The sequence below is a fragment of the Talpa europaea genome (genome assembly GCF_964194135.1).
Source record: "Talpa europaea genome assembly, chromosome: 11".
NCBI classification, from domain to species: domain Eukaryota; kingdom Metazoa; phylum Chordata; class Mammalia; order Eulipotyphla; family Talpidae; genus Talpa; species Talpa europaea.
In genome coordinates this window covers 61,453,597-61,481,344 of record NC_140078.1, presented here as the reverse complement: position 1 = coordinate 61,481,344, position 27,748 = coordinate 61,453,597, and the positions used below count along the sequence as shown (strand labels likewise).

The window sequence follows — 27,748 nt, the reverse complement described above, 5'->3', positions numbered from 1 at the left end:
ATTGGCGTATTGGTTTCTTTTCCAGCTGGATGCCTATGTTAGAACTGCAGCCTGAATTGTTTTAGTGCTTTAAGTAACACTGTGTTATCATATTTGACTATACTGCTGAGATTTGATGATGAGTTTAAAGATGCAGTAGCTTCCTATAAGTGAGGTTAGAACTGGCTCCAAATACATAGATACATACAAAATCAAGGATGTGCTATAGAATCACTATGCAATTGCTAAGTAAAGTTACTGGATCTGGTAGATGCCAAAGACATATCCAGTGTAAAGGGTACCTTTTCTAAATTACATAGAGTGATCGTGTCAGATGGTGGGACTGAATTCACTATGTAATAGAATATTATGCAATCATCAAAAATCAAGAAGGTGAGCATTGTATTTTAGGACCAATTTTGTGTTCTACTTTCCCATTTAACACCATGCTCTCTTTATTTCCCTTCAAAAAATGCCTGCAGGATTGGATTCCTTTATTTTTATTTTTTTATCTTTTTAAAAATTTATTTATTTATGCATACAAGAGCTGGAGTACAGGCCAGAGGTGTGGGGCGGGGGGTGAGAGGATCCACCAAAGAGTGGGGAACAGAACAGGCCGATTGACCGAAGTACACTGCTGAGGGTAGCAGCTGGCGAGTCAGGAGAGGTCTTCTGTGCCTGGATTCCTTTAAAACTCACAGAGATCACCTGCTTGGTAGGGCTGTCTTATAAGCAAGATACATGTATCACCTAGGATGCTCTAAGCTGCATGTGAAGAGAGAACTGACTCGACCAGTGAGAAAAAGAAAGAAGTCATTCATTAGGGATCCAGAGGATAGTGTGTTTCCAGATTGTCTGGCTAACCAACTTTGTTGGGAACCTAGGTTGTTTCCATCTTTCTGCTCTGTCATCTGTGTCCTTGGAGCAGTTACCCTCAAGGTGACACAATAGAACTTCGCAAAAGTGTGGCATCTAGACCGGTAGAAAAGTGGTTAGACCAATTTGGATGACTTACAGTGCTGTGAATGAAGGTAGCTTCCGTGAAGCCTCCCAGCTGAACGTTGGAAGGGGAATCGGAAAACTGAGTATGGGTTCTGTTTTGCTGGGGATAGCAGGGCAGGTAAGTGTGGGGGACAAATACAGGATGGGCACCCAGTGCACTTGCTGGAATCAGAATTGTACCTTTGCAACCCTGTTTAGGCAACCCTGCAAGCTTCATATTCTAAACAACTATGTATGTGAAATATGAAAGTCATTTTAGAATCCTGTTTTCCCTTAATGTCATTGTTACAACTTCAAAGTGAAGCTGTTTTATGATTAGGGAATTAATGGTAATACTTGGATGGGAAGCCTTTTTATTTTGCTTAAATTTTCTAACGTATACATTTTGATTTTTTAAAGACAGTATTCTGACTGGCACACAGATGCTTAACACATAGTTATTTCATCATGCGTGTCTGCATAAATGTTTTGTTTTCAGCTTTTTAGAATTGTGTAAAGGTGCCAGCCCACATTTTACAGTTACGACTGTCATGTTGCTTTCATTTGAATCATTTGAGAGATTCATTTGAACTTAAAGGATAGTTTGGGAAGTGGGTTTGTTGGGGTAGACCGATATATGGGTGGTTCATTTAAAGGAGTTGGTTTTGTGATCTGCGCCTGGATTAGAACTATTCCATATTCAACCCAGGTCAAACTTGAGGACTATGCTTACTTCCCCTCTCCTTCTTTACAGGAAATCTCTCATTGAAATTATATGAGCCATTCCTTAGTTGGTACATTGTTCAAAGGCCTAGGGATGTGCATTAACATACTCTTATTTCATCATTTCCCAGTATTTTATCAGATGTTCAATAGGAAATTACAATTTATGGTAATGGCACTATTTTTCTGCCATCACATCATTATTTTCGTGATCATATTATCTGTGGTGATATATTTACAAGAAGTTATTTCTCATGTATTTCCCCACCTCTGAATTACTATTGTAAATAGGATATACATGTAAACTTGGGGGAGAACAAGAGAAAATACTCATGATCTTACTGTCTTTAAACATGCTTTTCTCCTGATACGGTTTTCTTGTTTCCATGTAATATCAAAATGGTTGGATGGAAAATAATGGAAAATAAAAATGGTGGCTATTAAGACGTTCTGTTGAAAGTATTCTCTGTTTGTAATTTTGAAATTGTTTTTGATTCACAAAAAGCTACTAAAATGGTATAGAAAGGTTCCAAAATTCCATGTATTCTTCGCTTAGGTTCCCCCATTGATTCCATCTTATCTAATATAGTGCAGTATCAAAAGTAGAGTTTGACATTGATATTTCTGTGCCATTTTATCACATGTGTACATGAGTGTTGCTACCACTAAAATAAAAATACAGAACAATTCCATTACCACAAAAATTTCTACTCCTCTACAGTCACACAGTCCCCATCTACCCACCATCCCCAATCCTGATAGCCACTAATCTGTCTCCTATCACTATCATTTTGTCATATCAAGAATGTTATATACATAGAATCTTACAGTATGTGACCTCTTGAGGTTGGCTTTTTTTATTCAGCATAATGCATCTGATCTCCATCTGAGTTTTTGTGTGTCCTAGTAGTGCCCTCAGTCCTATTATATAGTAGTGTTCCATGGCATGGCTGCCTCAGTATGTTTAACCATTCATCTTTTTTTTTTTTTAAAGATTTATTTATTTATACAAGAACCGGAGTACAGGCCAGATGTGCGGGAGGGTGAGAGGATTCACCAGAGATAGAGCGGGGAACAGAACAGGCAGACTGAAGAAATACACCGTTGAGGGGAGCAGCGCTGAGACAGGAGAGGTCTGCCACGCCATGTGGGATTCTCACCAGCCAGCTGGGACCGAACCCGCGCTGCAGAGGCTTGCGGACAGTTCACAGTGTGGCGCTCAACCGCTTGTGCCACCAGGGAGGCCCTTAACCGTTCACCTTTTTGAGGGTGGTTTTAATTAATCCTCGTTCCCAGTCAGTTCAAAACAAAGCCAAGTATTAATAGTCACGTACAGGTGTTTTTTGTGGACATAAATTTTCATTTTTTCTGACATAAATGCCCAGGAGTACAATGGCTGGGTCTTATAGTAAGTCTATATTGTTGTTTCTTTGTAAAGTAACTGCCAGACTATTTTCCAAAGTTCTTGTACCATTATACATTCCCTCCAGCTTGCCTAAGACTGTTTTTCTGCACCCCCCCCCCCCGCCCTCTGTTTTTAGTGTTGCACTGGTTTTTATTTTAGCTTTTCTGGCAGGTGTCATTGGTCACAATTTGCATTTCCCTAGTGACTAATGGAATTGAATATTCTCTTATGTGCTCATTTGCTGTCCTCTCTGGTGAAGTGTCTCTTCATGTCTCTTGCTCACCTTATAATTGGATTGTTTGTTTTTTTATTGTTGAGATTTAAGAGTTCTCCATATACTTTGGATATTAGTCCCTATTGGATATGGGTTTTGCAAATACATTTTCTAAGTCTGTAGCCTGCCCCCTCATCTCTCAACAAGACCCTTTACAGACCAAAAGTTCTTAATATTAATGTGGTATGTTTATTAATTTTTTCCCTGTATCATGCTTTGGGTGTCATATCAAAAACTCTTAACCAAGCCCCCAAATCAGAAGATTTTCTCCTATCTACTAAAGTACTTTTATGTTTTCATTAGCACATATGATTCATTTGAGTTAATATTTCTATAAGGTATGAGGTTTAGGGCAAGACTCTTTGAGGAGATGGGATATGGATATCCTGTTACTCTTGTACCATTTTTGGAAAAGATTCTCCTTCCTTCATTGATAGGTGTTTTGTGCCTTTATCAAAAATCATTTGTACTGAGTGGGTTTCTTTTCAGGTCTGTATTCTATTCCATTGATTTGTGTCTATCTGGAACTCTGTTCTTTGTTTTTGATTGCACTGTCTTTTGAGGACTTGATTCTCCTTTAACTCTCCCCTTTTTATTGTTGCTTGAAATCATCATTGTGTTCAGTGCAAATGACCTCGATGCCCTTTGAAAAACTCCTCACTTTAATTTTGCCATTGTAATCCCAGGGAGCAATTCTAATGGATTGGTGATGTTTGCTTATATTCTGTTTTATTTCATTCTTTCTGGAATCCAATTTTGAGCAGAATTAGGAGGACAAGGCCTGGCTCAGCCAGAGAGTACTATGAAATCTGAGTGATACCTGCCTGTGTTTAGGATAGACGCATGGTGATAACAATCCTTGGTGTTTCTGCCTTGCTGGTACCTCATAAGGCAGTGTTGAGTTCTAGTTGGAGGAGATCCAGAATCTTAGGACTGTTTCTGGGGTGGGTGATGGTGGACAAGCCTTTCCACCCATTTAATCTAACCTCTCTAGTTTAAATATTTCCAATGAGTCATCAGACTCTATGACCTTGTAACATAAATCTGAGAGGAGTTTCAGCCAAGTTTCATTACTGTGGTTTATGTGTAGTGGCTTTGTCTTTTCAGCTTCCGATTATCCTGCTGTCAACTGCTTACCATCCCTTTCAAGTAAAAGGATCTCTTGATTTATGACTTGGTCGGATTTTTTTCTGACTGAGCAAGGATGGATTAATAGTTGAAATCATAGAGAATTTGGTTGGTACAGTACACTTGGAAATAGTGAATGAATAATTTTTGAGAAATTAATATCAAAATTCACATGTATTGAGGTTTTTTATAATATAAAATATACTACCATTAAATGGAAAACCAAAAATTTGCTAAATATAATTCTAAGTAGATACTCTCCTACCTAGGAAATATGTCTACAATTATACTTTAAATCCATTGAAGACTATTTTGTGTTCAGTCTCCTCCAGTGCCTGCCCTCTGAATTACCTGTTTTGATTACTGATGTTTCACCAAGAAGGGTTATTTATTTTTTTTAAAGATTTATTTATTTATTCATACAAGCACTGGGTACAGTCAGAAGCGCGGGAGGGAAAGAGAATTCACCAGAGCCAGATCCGGGAGCAGAGCAGGCAGAAGGACCAAAGTACACTGCTGAGGGGAGCAGCGGGCGGCAGGAGAGATCTGTGCGCCATGTGGGACCCTCCTCTGGTGGCCGGGGAGCAGCCGGGATCGAACCGGCGCTGCAGAGGCTGCGGGCAGCTTCGCAACCCAGCACTCAACTGCTGCGCCACCAGGGAGGCCCAAGAAGGGTTATTATTATTGTGCATTTGCATCCCTAGAAATCTTCTATATTCAATTGCCAGTTTCCCCTGAGTTTGTGATATGTTAAGTTGTTCCCACTTATTATTGTGATTGAGTTATAAAATTTAATTTTGATATTTTGTGGCATTTTTCTGAGTGCAGTAGTTGGGAAATGGAAGAGGAGTGAGGGACAGGCTTGCAGCCTTCTTTGTTCCAGCTAGTGGTTTAAGTCATTGCAATGTCAAGCATAATTTTTAAAAAGTCAAAAACAGGGCTGTTGTGCAAACAAGTGAACACACATCAAATTTAAATCATTAGTAAGGCAAACAATAGGGTGGTAAGGCTGTTTGGAAGGACTTTCGGAGAACTGGGTATTTCTCGGCTAACAAGGAATGTCAGGCTATGATTACTAGTTTCGATCCAATGGTGGTTAATATCCTACGGACTCCCCCTAATGTCTTATTTGGTTCCCCTGTATTTCTCCTGTAAGTGAAACCATCTGATATTTTTCATTTTCCTTCTGGCTTATTTCACTGAGCATAACTCCATCTAGCTCCATCCATGTTGCTGCGAATAGCATGAGTTTATCTCTTTTGTTTGCTGAATAATATTCCATTGTGTATATATACCACATCTTCTTGATCAAGTCATCTAATTTTGGGCATTGGGGTTATTTCCAGGTTTATCTATTATAAAGTTTGCTGCCACAAATGTAGGGATACAGGTATTCTTTTGAATCAGCAGGGAAAAAATAACAGTACAAAACACAGCACAACAAAACAAAACAAGCAGACAATCATAAACCAGAGACATCCTGCAGGGGAGGAGGAGGGAGAGGGATTAGAGGGAGGGAGGGAGGAGCACAGGGGTCTGTGGGGAAGGTGCACAGGTGCACTGGCAAAGGAAATTCTATGGGGACTACACCTGAGGGGGGGAGCGGAGCAAACATTTTTAAAAAATGAACAGTGATGTAATACATACGTATAAAAAATAAATAAAATTTTATTCTAAATTTAAAAAAAAAGTCCTATAGACTTATAGCCTATTTTCTTTCTTGAAACTGAATGTACTTCTACCAAGTATGGCCCTTTAATCATGAGTGAATAGCAAGTCAAATGTGGTACTTTTCTTTAGGTAATTAAGTAATTTTGATGTGTGCCCATTAAGCTCTGTACCAATATTACATTGGAAAGGCATGCTGCATTCTCTTAATTTTTTTCCTGTTCTTTGGATAATATTTCTCTTCAGCAGTATTTCATGCTTCATGGAGGCTTACAATACCCACTTCTATCTATTTTGCTTTTGTCTGGTCTAAATGACTGATCTACTTGTCTGCAAGGTGAAGCACTTGCAGTTGAAATATTTGTGATATTTTCCTTGCCTTTCCCTTCCTCTATTGACTTTGGGCACTTTTACTGCCATTCTCATCCTTACTTCTTTTTGTCGACCAGTTAGATTGTATTAATGTCGCTCACATTTGCTTAACACACTGTCAAAGAACAATGGGTGATTTCAGAAGAAATTTTCAATTTCATGGACCTGAACAATTTCCTTACTTTGCTGTCTCCTGGGTTCAGGTACAGCTCTGCCACTTCCTACCTGTGTTAACTTAAGCAAGTCAGTTAGCATCTGAACCACCATTTTGGTCACCTAAAATGTGTTCAATTATGGTGTTTAATTTGTACCAATATTGTGGGGATAAAGGGATTAACATTAAAGCTTAAAATGGTGCCTGGAAAATGATGCCTAGTAAGTTTTCAATTAAAACTGTCTCTATGAACTCTCTCTCTCTCTCTCTCTCTCTCTCTCTCTCTGTGTATGTATGTGTGTTGGGGGTTAGGTGGATGTATAATTCCATTATTTTTTAGGTATCTTGCTATTTTGCATACTAGATGGTCTCTAAAAGATTTATACACTCACTTGCTTTAAAGAACCAGGGAGGCACACCATAAATAGCTGAAGGATCTTACCAAATTAAGCATAGGAGCATGGACAACTGGCAATTAATACTTGGCATCCCAGCTGGAAAGAGATTAATGCTTGGTAGGGGTGGTAGTGAAGTTCACACTAAGTAAAGGTGGGCTGCAACTATGTCAATTGTTATATATATGGCTTGATGTTAAAAATATTTTAAAGAGGACTGTAATCTGGCAATAAATGCTATTAAATGCTTTCCCCTTTGTAAATATTTGCAGCTGATTAACATAACATGCTGTGTCTATGGGCTGCACATAGTGGACCACCAATTTATCACATTTGTTTTTGTATAAAATTATTGAAAGAAAGGTAAGGTTGTTAAAATTAGACCATGTCAGAACTCAAAGTGACTGTGACAATCATTTTCCCAACCCTCTGCTTTTATAGACAAGACAGTTGGGTTTGGGCCAAGTTTCATGGCCTGTTAGTGATGGTACTTTTAATTGTTATGAAAATGAACTTTATTTTTAATACATTTATTACAAGATTTGATACAGATTTATTTTTGGAAGCATCATCATGCATTAGAAAAATGACTATTGATTATTGGGACAGTAGAGGGAAATCCACCAAATTTTAATAGTGGTTATGGTTATTTTTATTTTGTTGTTTATGCTTTTTATGTACTCTCTTGTCTATTTAATGTACTCTGCTCATTGATGTACTTTGCCTAATGTGCTTCTGCAATGAATATTTATTGCTTTTGTAATCAGAAAAGGCAATAAATGCTATTTAAAAAAAGAATTTATTGTGGAAATGCCTAGACATATGATAATATGATTATTGATCAGTTTCATGCCACAGGAGTGTTTCCAGCAGAGTAATGGTTCATTATTTCATTTATGTCAGGAAAATAATGGTGTATCTTACTGTGCTTTTTAGATATGTTTGAAGGTCTTCCTTAGGTCTGAAGTGAATGTTTTTGATGAAATGGGTTTGCCACCACCACAGGGCATGCAAGTTGCTGGCCCTACCACTGGGCAGCTTGCCTGCAAGGGATACCGTCTGTTTTGGCAGAGCCAAGGGCTTGCCCTGCTGGGCTGGAGCCCACCAACTGTTGCAGCCACAGTGCCTCAGCTGTTGTGCTTTTACACTAACCGTTATTAACCACGCAGACCTTTATGGTTCAAACCAGGCCACATCTGTTGTGAGTCCCGTGACCTTCAAAACCCAGTACAGAAAGAAATACAAACCACATTTTTTTTATCTCCAGGCTTTCTGTGGACACGTCAGTTTAGAAGATGTAATTAAAATACTTTTCTAAATTTATTTTGTAGAAGATTTTCATCTTCATTGTCTTTCATTAGCTGTAGGTTTACGTTGTCTCTGATCTTGGCAAATTAGTGTTGCTCAGAATGTACTGTTGGAATCAGCATCTGATTCCAGACGGAGTTTGTTAAAAAGTTACCCTGTGATCTTGGGAGGATACTCCTGCATCAGCATTTTAAACAAATGATTGGGGCATTTAGGAGCATGGGCACCTCTAGAAATGCCTTGACTTCTTATAATTTGCTTTGGGGTATATAATTTTGGGAAAGGTCCTAAAGTCATGTCACCTGGAAAATGTTCATGGGCATTGTGAGAAGGGGAATATATTTCCAGCACAAACGTGGGAATTCATTTGGTTATGTTTTCCAGAAATATTAATGTCTAAAATGAAATAGTCCCATCCTCATGTCTCCTCAAATTAGTTCCCTCTAAAAAATAGGATGGCCCCAATGCCAAGCTCTGTGATTTTGTTCCTGTTTTCTTCAACCCTAAGCCACTAAGCCCCCTGCTGCATTTATGAGCTTTACATTTCTTTTACTAAAGCAGTGGGTAGGCCAGCAGTCTGTATGCCTCTACAAAAATGTCCCCCACCCCAGTGAGTAACAGTCACTTGAACAGAAGAGGAAAAGAGACATTGAGTCACCCCAATTTGTGGGAAGGGAATAGGTAGAGAGAAGGAAAGGGTAGAATCTCTTAGGAATCCCTAAAATGTACCTGATCACATTTTTTTTTAAGATTTTATTTATTTTATACAAGAACTGGGGTACAAGTCAGAAGCGCGGGAGGGTGAGAAAATTCACCAGAGCCAGAGCTGGGAGCAGAACAGGCAGAAAAGGTCTGCCGCCCCATGTGGGGTTCTCCCTGGCCAGCAGGGAATAGAACCCGTGCTGCAGAGGCTGCGGACAGACTCGCAGCATGGCGCTCAACCGCTGTGTCACCGGGGAGGCCCTCCCGATCACATTTTGTATCTGTGTGAGAAGCATTGGTAGAAAATATGCCACCAAAGGGACAAAGAAGCTGACTTTTTAGTGCTGTGTAACATGTTTCAGACATTTCAGATGGAGATTGGTTTTATATTTTCTCATATACCATTTTAACATGCTATCAAAATTAAAAATTGAGATCTTTTTCTAATCATTTTCTTATTAAATGAAAAGGTCCTTAATCATCCTGTGCCTGGGAAATAGGAATGCAGAGTGGACTTACCCCCCAAGTTCTGTGTTTGAAGTCCGTTGTGCCTGTTATACCAACACATCTCCGTTCAGGGAAGCCCCATGTGGCTCATGGCTGTTTTATTGGATGGAGCAGTTCAACAGACTTCTTCAAATCCCCAATTCTCAGTTAAAATGTGAACATATGCCTGTGTGGAACTTTTTTTTTTTCTGTTTTAGAGTAAGTGAATTGTTTTCTCAGCAGTTAGTTGGTGTTAGCGTAATGCTTTCCTGTGTAGGCTGTAGTGTTAGAATTCTTTTTGCAAGCCTTGTAATAATTTTCAGGAATTATCACTTTTATTATAGTATTTTTAGTTGCAACTAGAGAATTTTTGCAGTAGGACTCCTTTCAGGGTAAAACCTCTTAAAAGAACAATCGAAAACATTGTGTACTTTCTTTGGGACCCAGGGCATCGAAGTAGCTAATGCGGGTTCTTCAGCCAGAATCCAGGAACAAATTTTGAGCATTCTACCAACTTGCAGCTACCAAGGGGAATCTGTATATAAACTTAGAATTTTCAGGAGAGCCCTAATTTAAAGGTTAAGTTGTGTTAATACAAACATATTCTGTGCTAACATTTTATGTTTGGGTTTTATATAAAAAAATTAAAAACAAAACCAAACCTCTAGATAGACACCATCCACTCCCCTGTTGTAGACCTTCAGACTTCTCAGGCAAGTCCTGGAGGAGATTCAGTTCCCTTCCTCTATCTGTTTAGAGTGAATAGGTTTGAATTCCTGTCTATGTCATGTACAATGTAAGGTGACTTTGAAAAGGAACTTACTGATCCTGTACCTGGGAAATGGGAACGCTGAGAGGACTTATCCCTGTGAGTTCCAGTGAGGCTTAAATGGAATAATACACTCATAGTGCCGGGCACAGTGCTTCCTGGCACCCAGGACATGCTAAGGAAATAGTAACTATCCTCAGTATCTTTACGAATTATTCTTTGTTAATTTTAGACATTCAAGCAGTGCAGGACGAATTTCAGGAATGAATTTGACATTAAGATAAGGTTTAAAAAATACCTCCTTCCAGAAACATATTAAAAGTCATTGTTTCTGCCTCAATATCTTTACGCTGTGTCTACATTTCTTCCACTGTTTTGTCCTGGAATTGATCATCACTTCATTTTGGGTCAAATATTTTTCATATGAACCTCTCTTATGAAAGCATCTTTTTCAAAGACCGCCCTATCTTGCAGTGTGAAAGGAGAATTCTTAAATGCATTTCACCAAGTACTTTTCTCTCTCTGAACACTGGTCCTGAATAAACCTAAATATTGGGTATGATTTCTGAAACACCTAAAATCTGAAGTCTTTAAATTCTGTTTTGTTAAATATTAAAGAATGGATTAGCTTGAACATTGACTACCACAAAAGAAAACCTGAGGTTTCCATCAGCTTCTAATACTATATGATTCTCTCACCTTTTCACTTAATACTCACTGATTATACAGAGGTTGTAGTTAAGGGCAAATGTGATTAATAAACTTTTGTGAGTAACACTGAAAAGAGTGCTTAGTTTTCCTAATTTCACTCAGGAGTTTCATAATGCATGGGGCTGTAGGTTTTATACATGTGTTGTACCTATTTGTTCCAAAGAATTTTATTGCATATGCTACATCTTTCTCATGCACTGTCTGAAAGTCAAAAGAACAATTTGTTTTATTCAATCTTGCCTGATAGGGAGGCCTCTGAATACAAAATTTCCTTTCAGCATCATTATATTTACTTTTTTTAAAAAGGCCATTTTTACTCCCCGGACACTCCTAGCTTGATGGACTATATTGCAGTCATAAAAGGATTCAAATTCATAGCTGACCAGAATTCCTTTCAGTTGATCGCATTCAGATTCTAATATACAAATAGATATTGAGAGAAAAAAGAAATATTGAACTGAAACTTTGAGTTTTAGATTTGAGCTTTCTGAAGTCATAATATTGCTTTTTTCATTTGACTCTTCAAGTGAATTTTGCAATATAATTGGTAAGACTCAGTAGGTTTTGGGGAAAAAAAAAAAGACAACCAAAATAGAGAAACAGAAACAAACTCTGTTTATTTAATAGTTGCCGTTTCTTCATCAGAAGAGACCTTTTGTTTAATGCTCTTTCTTCAAAAAAGGAGAAAAAGGTTTTTTTTCTTATAATTCATTTAAGAAACTGCTTTTAGAGCTAGTTAAAGCTGACTTAGATATAAATGCTTTAGCCGTTTTTATGTGCTCTGCTGACACTTTTTATGTGGTTAGAAATTTTAAATTAAATCATTTTTTTAAGATTATAATAGCCCTTTTAAATTATTTTCATTGAGACTTGCATTGTGTTATTTTAAGTTAATAACTCTTCAAGCAAAGCAGAATGCAAGATATTTCTTCTGATGATTTCTTTCCTGCAATTGAAGAGAACAAAGCAAACCTCATTCTTTCTGGAAAGGCAAGAGACACTAACAGCTAATAAAAGTGGAGATAACAAAAATGAACTTGTAGCCTTGGGATATTCTGACCAGCAACATTAAAGTGGTTGCCTGGGCAATACTACCCAGTTCCTTAAGTTGTTACTTTTTTTTAAATGCCCCATAGGTCTACCTTGATTGAATAAAACCAAGCGGATGGAAGGCCTGTTTCAAAGTGTTTCATGAGGGAGAAATGGTCTGTGGACTCAGAACAACCATATATTTGGTAATTTATCTCCATACTAGTCACGAAGCATATTTGCTTCTGAATACATTTTCATGATAAAAGATAATCATAGGCAGTGGAGATGAATTACCATAGACTTAACTTATTAATTGTCCTTAGTTTGCTTACTGAACACCTACACCTCTGTGTGGAATAAAGAGGTTTATTTGATTTGCTTTTTAAGAATCACTTTGGCAGACAACAAAAGTCAAGTTGGTTTTCAAGGTTATGCCACATGCCCATTTTCAAACAATGATAAATTGTTTAAGAAAACACCACCATTCCTTGAATCCATAGTCAGGTGCCCTGTACTCCAACAAGTATCATATAGGTAGTTAATGTATTTTTTTTTTTTGTATGATGTAGCACACTGTAAAATGGTAAAAGAAAATATAGTGATAATGAGTATTCTTGACTTCTTTCTTTTCCTCATTTTGTTTATAGCTGTATCTGCTTTGTTTCCCATTAACTTCTCTAATATTAGTTGACATGTAAAAGCAATTGTTTGATCAAACTGGTGCAAATTCTAATTCAGGTAAAGAATGGCAAAGGTGGAAGTTCTAGAACGTAAGAGCAAAATAAAACTAGAAAAGAAAAAGAGCTTTGTAGGTATTTGTCCAGATGAATATAAATATTAGGCTGCAATTTGTTCTCCAGAATTTTGCCTCCAGGAGCACCCCCATCTCCCTGAGTGCGCACACAGGTCCAAGTACCCATTTTAGGGATGATTTGCCTTGACTTGTCCTGGGGGCCCAGGGTGATAAGCTGCTGTTTCTTTTCCTGCCTGCCTTTCTCTAGTCTGCTTCCTGCACAATAGTTATCTTCTAAAAGTATCCATAGATTAAAATGTCCTAAAATTAGATCATGGCAATGGTTGCACAAACCTGTAAATACCCTAAAAACCATCAGTAAAATGACTTTAAAGGAAAACATGTATGAGATAATTTCAGCTGCCCTTTTAGAGCTCTTCATTGCCTTTGAATGCTCGTTTCAAAGTTCTTGAAGGTCCTGCAGGATTCGGCCCTTGTTCACCCTCATCCACCTTCTTTCCCAGCCAGTTCATTGGGCATCAGCCAGGCAGACCTCTTTGGGGCTCACTCACTACCACACAACAACCGCCTGCTGCTGGTCCATCTTGAGCTCTCCTTCCCCTCCTGCCTGTGCCTTCAGCTACCACGTTATCTCCTAAGTACATCCCTACTCTTTGTATTCTCTTTGGCTAGGTCATGTTTCTTTCATTTACTTTTCATGTTTGTCTTACCATGAATACAATTTTTAAACTGTATTGATTGATCGACACCCCTAGAAGAATGGAAATGCCAAGAGGGCCAGAGCAAAGTGGGGTAAACATTGTTGAATACCTTGGTATGGTGGCATCTGACTTTGTAGGGACCTTGAATATTTGTTTAAGTCTTAGCAAACTCCCTGAAAATTCTTTTTGGTTGGAAATTGTTAGGAACAACTTAAACGGATAGAGGTCTCTCCACACCGCAATTGGTGTATTGAACAAATGGATTAGAGCATCCTCTTTATCTGGCTCTCAAACCCAGAACCTAGGGCTTAGCTGCAATGTTTTCTGCCATTTACCACGATTGGGGATTCTCTTAGTAGGTGTTTCTGTCACTGTGAAGCTTACTTTTTCTTCAAGCTTTGGAAATGTGTGTGCTCCAGATTGGTACTTTTTGTTAGTCGTGTCATGGTTTTGAACTGGGTACTGAACATTTAACGAGAGTTTATGTTCCTTTTTGTTCTTTTTTTTTTTTTAAAGATTTATTTATTTTTATACAAGAGTTGGGGTACAGGCCAGAGGCATGGGAGGGTGAGAGGATTCACCAGCGACAGAGCGGGGAGCAGAACAGGCAGAAGGACCGAAATAAACTGCTGAGGGGGGCAGCGCGCGTAGCAGGAGAGGTCCGCCGAATCAAGTGGGAATCTCCCTGGCAGGCCAGGAATCAAACCCGTGCTGCAGTCTGCGGACAGCTTCACAGTGCTGCGCTCAACACACTGCGCCACGGGGGGAGGCGCAGTATTCCTTTTTATTGTATAAGAAACAGTATTTCACAGGGACTATGTGTATGTAAGTGGCTCAGCAACATAAAAGGCTCCAGTTATGCAATTTATCCTTTCTCAGATATAAGAATTTATTAGGGAATCATGATTAAAGATTGTAAACAGAAGAAAATATGAAGAGATTTTGTCAATTAACATCACTTTTCCCCTTAACTCAAGTTGCAGCTTAATATTTGTTTCTGATTGGATGGGAGTGACTTTTTTTTTTTTTTAAATTTAATACTTATTTTTAAAAACAAATTTTTATTGACTAACAGCAGTTTATAACATTATTTAAGTTTCAGATATAATACAGCATTTTTTTTTATAAATTTTATTGTTATATTCCCCATACAATTGCAGCCCCCCCATTCTGACCCCAATCCCTCCCCTCCCACCCCCGCCCCCCTAAAAGTGTCTCTGGTTCATAGTTTTTTGTTGATTTTGATTTTCACTTTCTTATAGTTATTCATTTTCCTGGTCCCTTATTTAAGTTTTCTAGATTCCTGCTATGAGTGAGACCATCCGGTATTTTTCTTTTTCTTTTTGGCTTATTTCGCTGAGCATGATCCCTTCCAGCGCCATCCATGTTGCTGCAAATTGCATGTGTTTATCTTTTTTGAATGCTGAGTAATATTCCATGGTATATATGTACCACATCTTCTTGATCCAGTCATCTATTTTTGGGCATTTGGGTTGTTTCCAAAGCTTAGCTATTGTAAACAGTGCTGCTATAAACATAGGGGTGCAGGTGTTCTTTGGAATTGATGTTTCTGTGTCCTTTGGGTAAATACCTAGGAGTGGAATTGCTGGATCATATGGAAGCTTTTTTAATAGACAATAACAAATGCTTGTAATACTTGTAGTTATTTTCCACGGCATGTTTGAAAAATCACTCTACGTTTTTCATAGTAACATCAGATCATTGCTAATAGTGGTGGAAAGAGTAACTTAAACAACCTTTGAAATAGTTACATTTTTAGTTTTCTTGGGCCCATGTAGAAATTGTTTTTCACTTGTGATGTTTATCTAACTCTTACCTGGGGGGGCAGCTATTAACTCATAGGTATTTTTATAGATTCCTAAAATTCAAGGTTCCTAAAATTTTGTGAACAATAGTGGTAATATATCAATTATGCTGATGAAAGTAATATTTGCTTTAGGGTTATGATAGTTCTTTGGCTAGTTACCTTTTCTGAATAATTGTACTTACACCACAGGATTATTGGAAGAATTACATGAGCCAGTGTATTGATGGTACTTTTAATAGCACCTCTTTTACATGCATAACTGAGTAAAAAAAAACTTGTTATTGGGCCAGGTCAAAGGTGGCAAACTCAGATAGGACTATGTAGGAAACCCATTATCAAATGGGCCTGAGTGGAGTCATGATTGTGAAGAACTAGTTGCTAGTTATGTAGCATATTGTTGCTATTTGGAAATAAATTCTAGGTCTTTTTGTTAAAAATTACATTGATTTGGGGCTTTCCCCTGAATTTTCCCATGTTGGCATCTAATTAAACACAAACACACATACACATATGTGGGTATTCAGCTGTATTCAGCATGGTGACCACTCACTACTAATGCAGTCTGAACTGTATCTACCAGTGCTGTTGATCATCAAGGATTCAAAGAGGTGGCACAATTGTAAAATTGGAATTACACATTAATGACACAATTTACAGCCACAACACTATTCATGACTAATCCTCATTTTTCTGGTCATGTTATAGAATCAAGAGACTTGTCTTTTATTTTACTTATATTTTTAATTTATTTTTTAAAGATCTATTTTATTTATACAAGAACCAGGGTACAGGCCAGATACATGGGAGGGTGAGAGGATTCACCAGATACAGAGCAGGGAAGAGAACAGGCAGAAGGACCAAAATGCACTGCTGAGGGGAGCAGTGGGCGAGACAGGAGAGGTCTGCTCGCCATGTGGGTTGCTCTGAGGCTGGTGGGGATTGAACTGGCATTGCAGAGGCTGCGGACAGCTTCACAGCACTGCGCTCAACTGCCTGTGCCACCAGAGAGGCCCTTTACTTAATTTTCAAATTTAGATAATATAGGGATACCCCCATCATTGCCGTTATTGCCACTTAGTGCGCCTACCACCAACTTGCCCATATTCCACCAGAATCTTCCATTGTGTTTCCTTCCCTTTTTCCTTCTTACTCCCTCTCCTAGACAACCCCCCCGCCCCCCCCCACCATCTTCAGTTCTACACTCAGCCGTCAAGTTTTAGTTTTTTTTTTTTTAAAGATTTATTTATTTATGCATACAAGAGCTGGGGTACAGGCCAGAGATGCGGGGGGCGGGGTGAGAGGACCCAGCAGAGACAGAGTGGGGAACAGAACAAGCAGATAAACTGAAATACACTGCTGAGGGGAGCAGCAGGCGAGACAGGAGAGGTCTGCTGCGCCATGTGTGTTGTTGCCTGGCTGGCCAGGGATCGAACTTGTGCTGCAGAGGCTGCGGACTGCTTCATAGTGTGGTGCTTAACCCTTTGTGCCACCAGGGAGGCCCCAAGGCTTAGTTTTTGAAATTTGTCTTTATCTGACTGTTAGTTACTTTATATCACATATTAGTGACACCATCTGGTATTTATCTTTGTCCTTCTGACTTATTTCACTCAGCATTATCCCTTCAAGCTCCATCCATGTTGTTGCAAATAGCATGAGTTTATCTCTTTTGATCTCTGAGTGATACTCCATTGTGTATATATGCCACATCTTTTTGATTCACTCATCTGTTCTGGGGCACTTTGTTTCTGTAAATTAGCTATAGTAAAAAGCACTACAATAGATATGGAGGTGCAATGAATTACTGATTTTGAATTTTTGGGGTAGATTCCTAGGAGTGGAATTACTAGGCCTAGTGGCAGATTCCACATTTAATGTTTTGAGACATCTCCATGCTGCTTTCCATGAGGGCTGACCAGTTTGCATTCCCACCAGCAGTATAGGAGTGTTCCCTTTTCTCCACATCCTTGCCAGCACTTGTTTCTGGTCTTTTCCATATGACCATTCTCGTAAGTATGAGATGGTATCTAATTGTGTTCTTATTTGCATTTCTTTAATAAGTGATTGTGAACATATTTCCATGTGCCTGCTGGTCTTTGGAGATGTGTATGTTTAGTTTTTTTGGTCCACTTTGTAACTGGGTTATTAGTTTTGTTTTTGTAGTTTTATGAGTTCTTTTCATATCTCGATATCAGTCCTTTGTTGGATATATGATGTGCAAATATTTTTTCCCATTCAGTAGGATGTCTTTTGTTTTTGTTATGCTTTCTTTTGCTGTATAGATGCTTTTCAGTTTGATGCATTCCCAGCTGTTTATGTTCTCTTTTGTTTTCCTTGTTGTTGAGGACAAATCCCTAAAAGAATTACTGAAGCTTATGTCACGAAATGTTTGCCTGTGTTTTCTTCTATGTATTTTATGGGTTCGGGTTTTACATCCAAGTCTTGATCCATTTTGAGTTGATTTTGGTATATGGAATGAGATTGTGGTCTAGTTTCATTCTTTTGCATGCAGCTGTCCAGTTTTCCCAACACCATTTATTGAATAGGTTTTCCTTGTTCTAGTGTATGTTTTTGGCTCCTTTAAAGACACTTGAGTTTTTAAGAACCAAGCAGTATTAAAATAGATTGAAAGAAGTGGTTATTTCTCTCTTCAGAGGAAGAATAAACCATGGCATTTTTCATATTTTCATCACAAATATATAATAAACCTTAATATAAATCAGTTTTTTAAGTGTACCTGTTGGGAAGCATGTACTTTCATTTTTGAATTTTTAAAATAATGCCATAATCAATAGCAGAGGGATTGCTGTAAATGTTTGTCCCATTTACTCCTACATGATTGAAAAATCAGTATTACTTTAGATTAAATTAATGAAGAAAAATATCTTTCTTTTCTACCTGATTAAGTCATTTTTACATGTCTGTTCTGTGTTATCTCCCCCCACCCTGACCCCTTATGTGATTCCTCTTTCTGTTGAATTACCTGTGGGTTTTAGTGATCTACTTTACTCAAAAAAAGTCATGGCTCTATATTAGGTCTTGTTTCAGAGGATGACAATATTTTCTTTGTAGTTGGGACAATAAGAACATTTGAATATGATAAAATAGGTAATCTACTGTAATATAATCTATTGTATTTGAGGTTATTTCAGTATCACAAACAACTAGAGGGACTGTGTGTAATGCAGTAGTTACAAAGGAATGCACTTCTTGATTCTACTTTTTGGGACACTCTAAGAACATTTTATGACAATTAATGGAAATAACAGGCACAAAGGAGATGAAAGACTGATCAGAATATTTAATTAGTTTAACTATAATTTGATACTTTTGCCCATTGTAGGCACATAAAAAAGATAAAGATTTATTCATTTTAGACTATTGTGTGGGATTTAATATTCTTAAATGCTCTTTAAAATTTAGAGAAAATTATTGATAGATTTCATCATCCTTGAGAGAGCTTTAATTTGTTTGTTGTACGGGCAGTTAGAGTACGTGCAAACAGCCTGCTTAACTGCTTGTCTGCCATTCTAGAGAGATGCATTCTGGATTTGAAAGTGTGAGTGCCTATTACTTATTTTTAGTGGGCTTATATTTGGCAGCAACTCTGGCAAAGGACTAGGACTCTTTATATGAGATTCATCCATCCATCATCCTAAGTAATTTTCAGCTGGGCACTGGGGAACCAGAATTTCTTTGTTCTGATACTTTCAATTTTGGATGGAAGCTGATCAATTTTCCCAGGCTTCTAAGTTCTTTGGAATGACCTATATTTGGACATACAGTTAAGTGGAAATACACCTTCAAGCTTTACTACAATAGTGTGCTTTGGGTGTAAGATAGGCAAACATGCTGTATTGAAACTTTGGGCTGTTCTCATCACAAACTTACTCCTGGGTCATCTCTCCATTGCCTGTGTCATGTAAGCACTTTTTTTCTATAGGAAATCATGGCTTAGTCGGGATCAAGGGAATGCTGTAAGTTTAGCATGGTGAGATGAAACAGTAATGTGAAAGAATGCTGCGGTTATTTTGAAATGGATGGTGGCCTGTCTCTTCCTTTCTTGGTGAACCCCTCCAATTTGGGGCTCTCCCTGCTGGCAAAGGGTTTAAAGTCTCAGTACTATCAAGCTGTTACCAGACACTGCAGCATGAGTTCTATCCCTGGCCAGGGAGCTGACCCACATGGTGCCACAGACCTCTCCTGCCTTGCCCACTGCTCCCCTCAGCAGTGTATTTCAGTAGATCTGCCTGTTATGTTCCCCACTCTGTCTCTGGTGAATCCTCTCACCCCCTGCACCTCTGGCCTAGCCCCCGGTTCTTGTATGCATAAATAAATAAATTTTTTAAAAAGTATAAAAAACAAATATACCAATATGTGACTACCTTTATCCAAGCAGTAGGATCTAAGTCGGTGTACTCTGTAATTTCAATTCACAGATTTGTAATTTTGGAAGAAAAAGATCTCTGCCAATGACCCTTCCTTCTCTCTGACAGTAAAACTTAAGAAAAGACATCTATATGAAGAAAGTTACTAAATGTACCATTTAGAGTAGCTGCTGTCTTTGTATGAGATATGTTCAGCCTGCAAATTAACACAGAAGAGTTAACATAGGATCATACAGAATTGAAGATTTAAGGCAGAGGGATACACATCTGCTTTTATATTTCCAGCATAGAAACATTGATTGTTATAAACTATGTCTGGTGGGCTTGGGAAATTAAATCATGCACATAGGAACTAGTTTCATTGATATCTTCAGTGTAGGTAACTCTTAGGATATTTTTGTAGGAGAGGATTGGGCCTTTGGGTCTGGAAATATTTTTATCTTTTTCGCTTCAGGCTGGAAATGAGGTTGGCTCTGTTGAAGTTCTAAGAGGTGATAGAGTTTATGAAAACTCCCTGATGAAAATACCTGTCACTCATTTAGCTCTCTGCATAGCAACCAATTTGACTTAAGATTCCTCCTGTTGAGTGAGACATAGGCATCATTGGCTAGTTAATGCTATTGGTTTTGAAATCTCCACTTTCATTCTGTCAAAATTGAGAGACTCATATTCTCTTGGATGATGGGAGTAGCAAGGTATTTCCTTTCTAAATTCACTTCATTTTATTATCCAGACCCTTGAAAGCTGCCCAGGTTTGATAAACCTCATGCCTAGGTCTGTTAGCCTTGCATGTCTCTCTGCTGCGTGTGATTGTATGTGCGTGTTGGTTAAACTTGAACTGGAAACCATCTTATTGAGGAGGAGTTTGCAGCAATGTACACTACTAGGCATCCTTTATACCTTTTATAATTGTTATATCACTGCCATTCCAGTTCCTTAAAGCATTATATAATTCCACTCAACACCCTTCTGAGCTTTCTGCTGACAGATAACTTCAGCTTCATAAACCATAGTGGGCTTGGTGTTAGAGAATTTGGTAGAATACGTTGCATAACACCAACTCCTCCTCCTTGTTAGTCACAGGATAACCATAGGTGGATTGACTCTTACTGTCTATTCTGAACAGTGAAACTACATATTTTTATAAGTATGCTTCATTTTTAATTGTGTAATTAAGTTGCTGACATAAGCAAGTATGCAATCTCACATTAAGGTAAGGATCCGTAAAGGCATTCATTTGCATAATTTAATTTTCTGCAAAGAAGATATTGAAAATCAATGGCATGATTCATAGCCTCACCATATCATTGCCATGCTGCTGTTGGTTGGCTGTTTGAGTTTAGAAGAGTACAAAGGGTATTAGAATTGATTGAATTTGGTGGGTGCTGAGTCTGTATCTTTACATGGGAACCACAGATTTTTTCTTTTTGCCAATCTCTGCTACTTGTCAATAAAATATTAAGTTGCCCAGTATACTCTACTTTTTTGGCTGTGCAAATATATTTAAAAATTTTTTTTTGAAAAAACACCTTGTCATATGGTTAAAATGCATTTGAAGAGACTTAGAATTGTGTTTTATTTAAAATTATGCAAGTGGGCCTCCCTGGTGGCACAAAGGGTTAAGGTGCAACCTATGAAGCTATCCGCAGCCACTGCAGCAAGAGTTCGATTCCTGGCCAGGAAGCTACCCACATGGCACGGCAGACCTATCCTTTCTCTCTAGCTGCTCCCCTCAGCAGTGTATTTCAGACAATCTGCCTGTTCTGTTCCCCACTCTGTCTCTGGTGAATTCTCTCATCTCCCACACATCTAGCCTCTACCCCAGTTCTTGTATACATAAATAAATAAATCTTTAAAAACATTATGCAAGTCCCAGGAGTACATGATGATGTTTTTATTCAGGGAAAAAAGAAACCACACATCACTGATAGATGGATTAAAAGGGTAAACTAAATATAGTCATCCTTAATGAATAGTTTATGTCTTAAAAAGAAATCTGGTGCCAGATGACAAAAGTCCTTTACTACCCTGTTCATTTCTGATTTGCCTCCCCAAAGACTGACACGTTCAGGATTATTACTTTCAGCTTTTGTTTAGAGGTTGACTGTTCTGATAGGTGGGCAGTGACTAGAAAACAGACCATGGAGGGAAGTGTGTCTTTTTGTCTGTGGCCTTTATAAACACACACATACACATGGTCTGCATTCAGATGCTTATACTCTTACTCTTTCTGTTTCTCAGCCTTTCTGTTGTTTGTGTCATTGACTCGTTAATTATTGGATATATAATACTTGCAAAACTCCATCATGGGGGCCTCCCCTGGCGGCTCAGGTGGTTGAGCGCCACACTGTGAAGCTGTCTGCAGCCTGCAGCGCTGGTTTGATCCCTCCTGGCCGGCCAGCGAGGGTCCTACATGGCATGGCAGACCTTTCCTGCCGTGCCCGCTGCTCCCCTCAGCAGTGTGTTTTGTCACTCTGCCTGTTCTGTTCCCTCTCTGTCTCTGGTGAATCCTCTCACCCTCCCACGCATCTGGCCTGTACCCCGGTTCTTGTATAAAATAAATAATTAAATCTTTAAAAAAAAAAAAAAACCAAAAAACTCCATCATGGGTGCTCAGTTGAGAACTTCAGGGAGCTTAGAGCTCAGAAATGGTGCAGCATGCCTTTCAGAGGTAGTTTTCCTGCTTATTCCAACTCACTGTGTATTATCCACATTGTACTGCAATACTTTGGGGAGTGTGATGAAGACAGGTTAACCCATTTTCCTTGGGGTGCCCCTGTTGGCCCTCCTTCTCCCTGTCTTCCATCTTGTCAGTTAATCTGTTTGCAGTTAACCCCAATTCTCACTTTTGTCTCAGGTGAACTCCCTTTATTCAGGGACTTCCACTGCACAGCCCAGATCCCTTATATGGATGGCTGGGACAGGCTCTTGGAGGTGTAGATTCCATTACTTTGCAGGGTCAGGGGAGGACCCTTTGATATGTACCTTTTTTGTTTTTTGAATTGGAAGTATCTTTGTTGATTTGCCTTCTCACTAACAGTTTAGTGAATTTGGGGAGCCAGCAGAGTGGGACTCCAAAACCCATGGCCTCTGTGCATTCTGCTAGACTGATGTGATTGTGGTCTGCTTCTAAGTACTTGGAGTTGACCACTTCCTAGCAGGATGGGTAATGCAGCTGCCAGCAAGGAAGCCACTTACAGAGATGCAGCTGGCAGACCCTGTTCACCTTTCCCCCACCCTGATGATCTCAAAGGTTCTGGGAAATAAAAGGCACTTCCTTTTAGGGAAAAAAAAGGAGGGACAGTGGGGGTGGGGAGGATATTGGTTGTGGAGATTCCAGTTCTACATCACCTCTTCTGTAGAGGGTGTGAGAATTAACATCCACAATGATAACCCATTCTTTCTTTATTTTTATCCCTGGTTCATTTATTTGTGGGCTTTCTGGTGTTAACCCTGGCTCAGCTCAGATTGTCTAAATTCTGAGGTTGACACCACACTGGTGTGATTTCTTCAGCAGGCTGTTATTTTCTGTCCAGCCTGCTCTTTCCTAGTGTTAAGATTTGCCTGTCAGGTTGCAGGCTATGAGGTGAGAGTTGAGGGAATGAATGTCAGAGTTGAATGGGACCTCAGATCTAGCTCAGCAGGGGGTTTATGTTTCTTATGTCTGACTTCAAAATAGAATCACTGGGGGGAACTTAAAAAAAAAAATACTATCATCTGGGCCATAGCCCAGACCAATTAAATCTGAATCTCAAAAGGTAGAGGCCAGGGCATGGAAAATTGTAATTGTTTTTAAAGCTGGCAGGATTGAGAGTCAGAATTTTAGTCCATCAGTGTCTTTTACTGATGGAGAAATTCATGATCAAGAGTTGAAACTACTCATTTGAAGGTTATTAAGGTCATTAATGTCATTTGAAAGTTCTTTTGTGTATTCTTTCTATATTCTTTCTAACTCACTGATGTCCCCATTCCCAAACAATCACTGGGGCTAAAGGCATGGTTTACAGTGATTGAATGACTTTAGCCAAGCGAGCACCTGTTCTGGAGCTGGCAGGGGTGGGAATGGAAGGACATGGCTGTCCAGTTTATGACGGTAACCTCATAGTATGGGGTATGACAGTGACAGAAGCAGAGTCTCTGCAAGAGTTTCCATGATTTAACAGGCCTTTCAAAAGCACTACTGCCCAGTGCTGAGTTAGATGCTCTGCTCACTGTAATTTGTGTGTCTTCATAACAATCCTGTGAGGCTCAGAATTATAGTTCCATTTTACAGATAAGGAAAGTGAGGCTCAAGCACACACCCTACTGGAAGCCCCATACATTACTCCCATTGTAAAGACATGGTCTTATTCATTGACTTAATACAAAAAGGATTATTTAGGAATATTTAGAGTGAACTAGCTCTCAGAAGCATAGAAAACAGATACATAAAAAAGCTTCCCTTATGTATACAAAACAAACAAGCCAACATTTTATTTAGTGCCCTTTAGTGGAGGAAGAAAATAGATTAGGAGAGTAGAAAATGGGATGATTTTATTTTTGATTTCTAGTAGCTTAGAATGTTAAGTTCCCAAATCTTTGAATGACTCATCTACCACATTGTAGAATGGATGGATTGGATGATGGGCATTTAAGCTTTTCATTGTATTTTAAAAATGGATAGTAACTCAGATTTTGACTATAATTCTGGACCAATGAGCAGATATAAACGACACAGACTTACATTTTAATTATATGTTTGAATTTTAAAACATTCCCATTTCCCATTGAAGAGCTCATCTATTTGGAATATATTTGTTCTTGGTTCAAGCATTACTTCTCTTAAAGCCTGTCTTTACAATTGACATACAAGCACACATTACATATTTCCTTATTTTTCTTCACAACTGTCAGGTTGTCAACAAAGCTAATGCCATCATGGTGAAATTATTATTGTTACTTTAATTAGGAATGGGAATATATTGTGTTTAGAAAATAATTGTGTTTTCCTGGTGCCATCTTAATCTTAAATTGTGCATACATTTCCCATAACCACTTTCTTTGTTTTTTTAAAAGCATATTTGATTTTGTTTGGGTGCTTTTAAATATTAACACAGACAGCTGGGATATACTGTTGGAAGTGTAATTCCATTTCATTTTGGATTCTGGGCACCTGTGATGTTTGTCGTCTTACACATCAGTGCTTTCAGGTGTGGGTTCCCAACAAAAGAAATTTGCATCCATGAAAAGCTAGGAGGGGAGGGCTTTGAACACTAGAGCAGGCAAATGGAACATCTCTAGAACAGCGTAGAAGATTGGATTCATTTTGAGTTGAAAAAAAACCAAACCATCATGAAGCAGTTTCTTTCTGAGCATTGCTGTCTTTGGACGGTTTCAAATTTCATATCCTCAGGTACAACAGGTAACTGTTTGGGGTTCAAGGGGTGTGGATAGCTGGTAATAATCACGGACAGACTCCCAGAAATGAGACTGTGCTGTTTGGCTTTGCTGCAGGCTTACCTGTATGACAGGGAACAGTTAGTGTCTGTCAACCTTAATTTCTCCAGTTGTAGAAGAGAAGGAAATGATGTTTTTTGCTCTGTGAAGATCAAGTGAGGCTCAGAGGCCCATTGTACAGTAGGACATAGGCTTATAATTGTAGGTCTACTGGTTGATTGTCCTTGTGAAAGTTAGAGTGGTTTAACTTCTGAAAGGTGCAGTTTGCTTTTCTATAAAATGGTCCTATTATTAGTATTGTTGTATCTATGTCATAGTGGTATTTTGCAGATTAAATTAGATAATGTATGTACATCATTTCCTGTACAGTGTTCTTGGCACAACTGGAGACTCCTTATAAGCAATTGTGAATATTCATGAATGTAGTATTCTCTCTACACTCCTCTGTAGTTTTCGGTAAAATCAGGAGGCTCTGTTTAGTTACCCCTGGGCCTGTGCATCTAGGCAGTGTGCATGACAACTTGTGTTCTACAGTGATGCCTTTGTCTCATTGGGCTCTCCTTTGTTCTAGTGTTGACAGAAGGCTACGTGGGGTCCTTGCACGATAACAGACACGGCAGCTCAGCGCAGATCCGCAGGCGCAAGGCCTCAGGCGACCCGTACTGGGCCTACTCCGGTAAGTTGACTTGTGCCCAACAGGCTTGCACAAGCCAGTAAACATCCCATTAAAGTCACTCACAAGCGCACTTTTAATCACTTTCACACCTCACTTCTGTTTGTTCAAACCTTTTGTAGTTCACTAAAAGTTGAAATATTCAGGCTTGTTTTTCTTCAAGGTTGTAAGTACCTTAATTTATTTCTCCCACCTGTTTTCTCAACCTGTTTTTCCCCTCTCAATTTGCATTTATTTCTGAACTTTCCTTGTTAATGAGTTATTGTACCAAAGTTGTAATTTTCCAAAGACACAGCCTTTTCTGTCTTTTCAGGGCTGTGATTTCAGAGAGCAGGAAATATAGGGCCAGACTTGAGCTGCTAAACGTATGCTCAGTATTACAAAGCGGCACATATCAAGATGATCTATTACACTTCAGTCCAAGAACTCAACTTTATTTTCAAATCAAACCTTATTAGTTGGATATATTTCAACCCTCTGCTCCAAGGGATTTTGCGTTCCTTTCCATTGTTATTTGTGCGTTTAACCTTTGAGCCAGTGAAGAGAGAGAACAGTGTTATAAGTATGTTGACTATTGCTTGGGAAATAATTTTCTTATATTTTAAGGGCGGGGGGGGGAGGTGAAGAATTACAAGAATATACAGAGCTTTCTGGACCTTGCTTTCAACAACTCGCAAGAGTATGGCAGATGGATTGTTATTTCTAAAAGGTATTTTGATGTTCAAAAATATATGGAAAATGTATTGTAGCTAATTAAGGAGGAATGCTTGAGAAGATAGACCACTTTGGAAATTACTTTGGCACTGAATAATTCAAATTCTTTGTATGAAAGGGCTTGGAGGCACAGAGTATTAGTCTTAATAATAAATCTATGTATTATGCAATGTTGTTGCATACAGGACTAAAGATATTATTTTCATAATGCTCTAGTTTTAAATCCTGAATTTCCACCTGCAAATCCTGTTAAATTTATGTCAGTAGAAAATTTATAGGCTTGATCTTTAATTACACCTTATCTATTGGCTTTTTCATCCTTTTGTCTATTGATAAATCTCCTGCCCCTACAGGGAGAATAGCCTATCTGTTTTGTTTTGCAAGGAGCAGATAGTGATTCTGAAGTCTTCCATCACACCCAGTTTCTTGTGATTAGAATTATCTAATTAGAGCCTTTTTGTCACTATTTCTGATAAATGAAGGAAATTGGAGATGAAGGCCAAAATTACATATATATAGCTTCTTGCCAAGAAACCAAAGAAAATTTATCATTTTGTACTCTGGCTCTGATATCAGTTAGGAAGAGGCATAAAGTGGCCTGCTATTTACAGTTCATCAATTTAGAATAATAATGCTGTTAGTCAGGAAATTGGAAGTTATACCCCATCAGCATCTCTAATTGCAAATGACAGTGGAGGCAAGAAAGAGAGGCCTAACACATTTTTACTCAGTTAAGAATGGACGTATGCAGTGCAATCTTTGGGATGGAGCTATTGTCAGTATTCTTAATCCGTCTCCATTTTGTATTTCTGGAATGTACTGTGCCTGGATTTGGGGATGCCTCTATCAGTGGAAGGGCTAACAGTTCAGCCTCAGAGGTTGGCCTCCTTTTCTGTAAAGATTCAGCTAGTATTTATTTTAGGCTTTGCAGGGCCTATGGTCTCTGTTATAATTCCTCAACTCTACCATTGTGGTGCCAAAATCAGCCCTAGTTAATACTGGACCCAGTGGATATTTTTTTTTTTAAATTAATTTATTTATACAAGCACTGGGTACAGTCAGAAGCGCGGGAGGGCGAGAGAATTCACCAGAGCCAGAGTGGGGAGCAGAGCAGGCAGAAGGACCGAAGTACACTGCTGAGGGGAGCAGCGGGCTGCAGGAGAGGTCTGC

The 27,748-nt window shown here is 38.7% G+C and overlaps 1 protein-coding gene across 2 annotated transcripts in view; it reads left to right on the top strand.

Annotated features, from left to right (window-relative positions):
- PTPRG (protein tyrosine phosphatase receptor type G) overlaps nucleotides 1-27,748 on the top strand; it is a gene marked incomplete at both ends in the record, with an annotated part of 658,283 nt that overhangs the window by 138,811 nt on the left and 491,724 nt on the right. For both annotated transcript variants that reach the window (XM_084246972.1, XM_084246971.1), the window contains one exon: nucleotides 25,763-25,867. In XM_084246972.1, coding sequence (XP_084103098.1) covers nucleotides 25,763-25,867 — 105 coding nt within the window. The remainder of the gene's footprint in view (nucleotides 1-25,762; nucleotides 25,868-27,748) is intronic.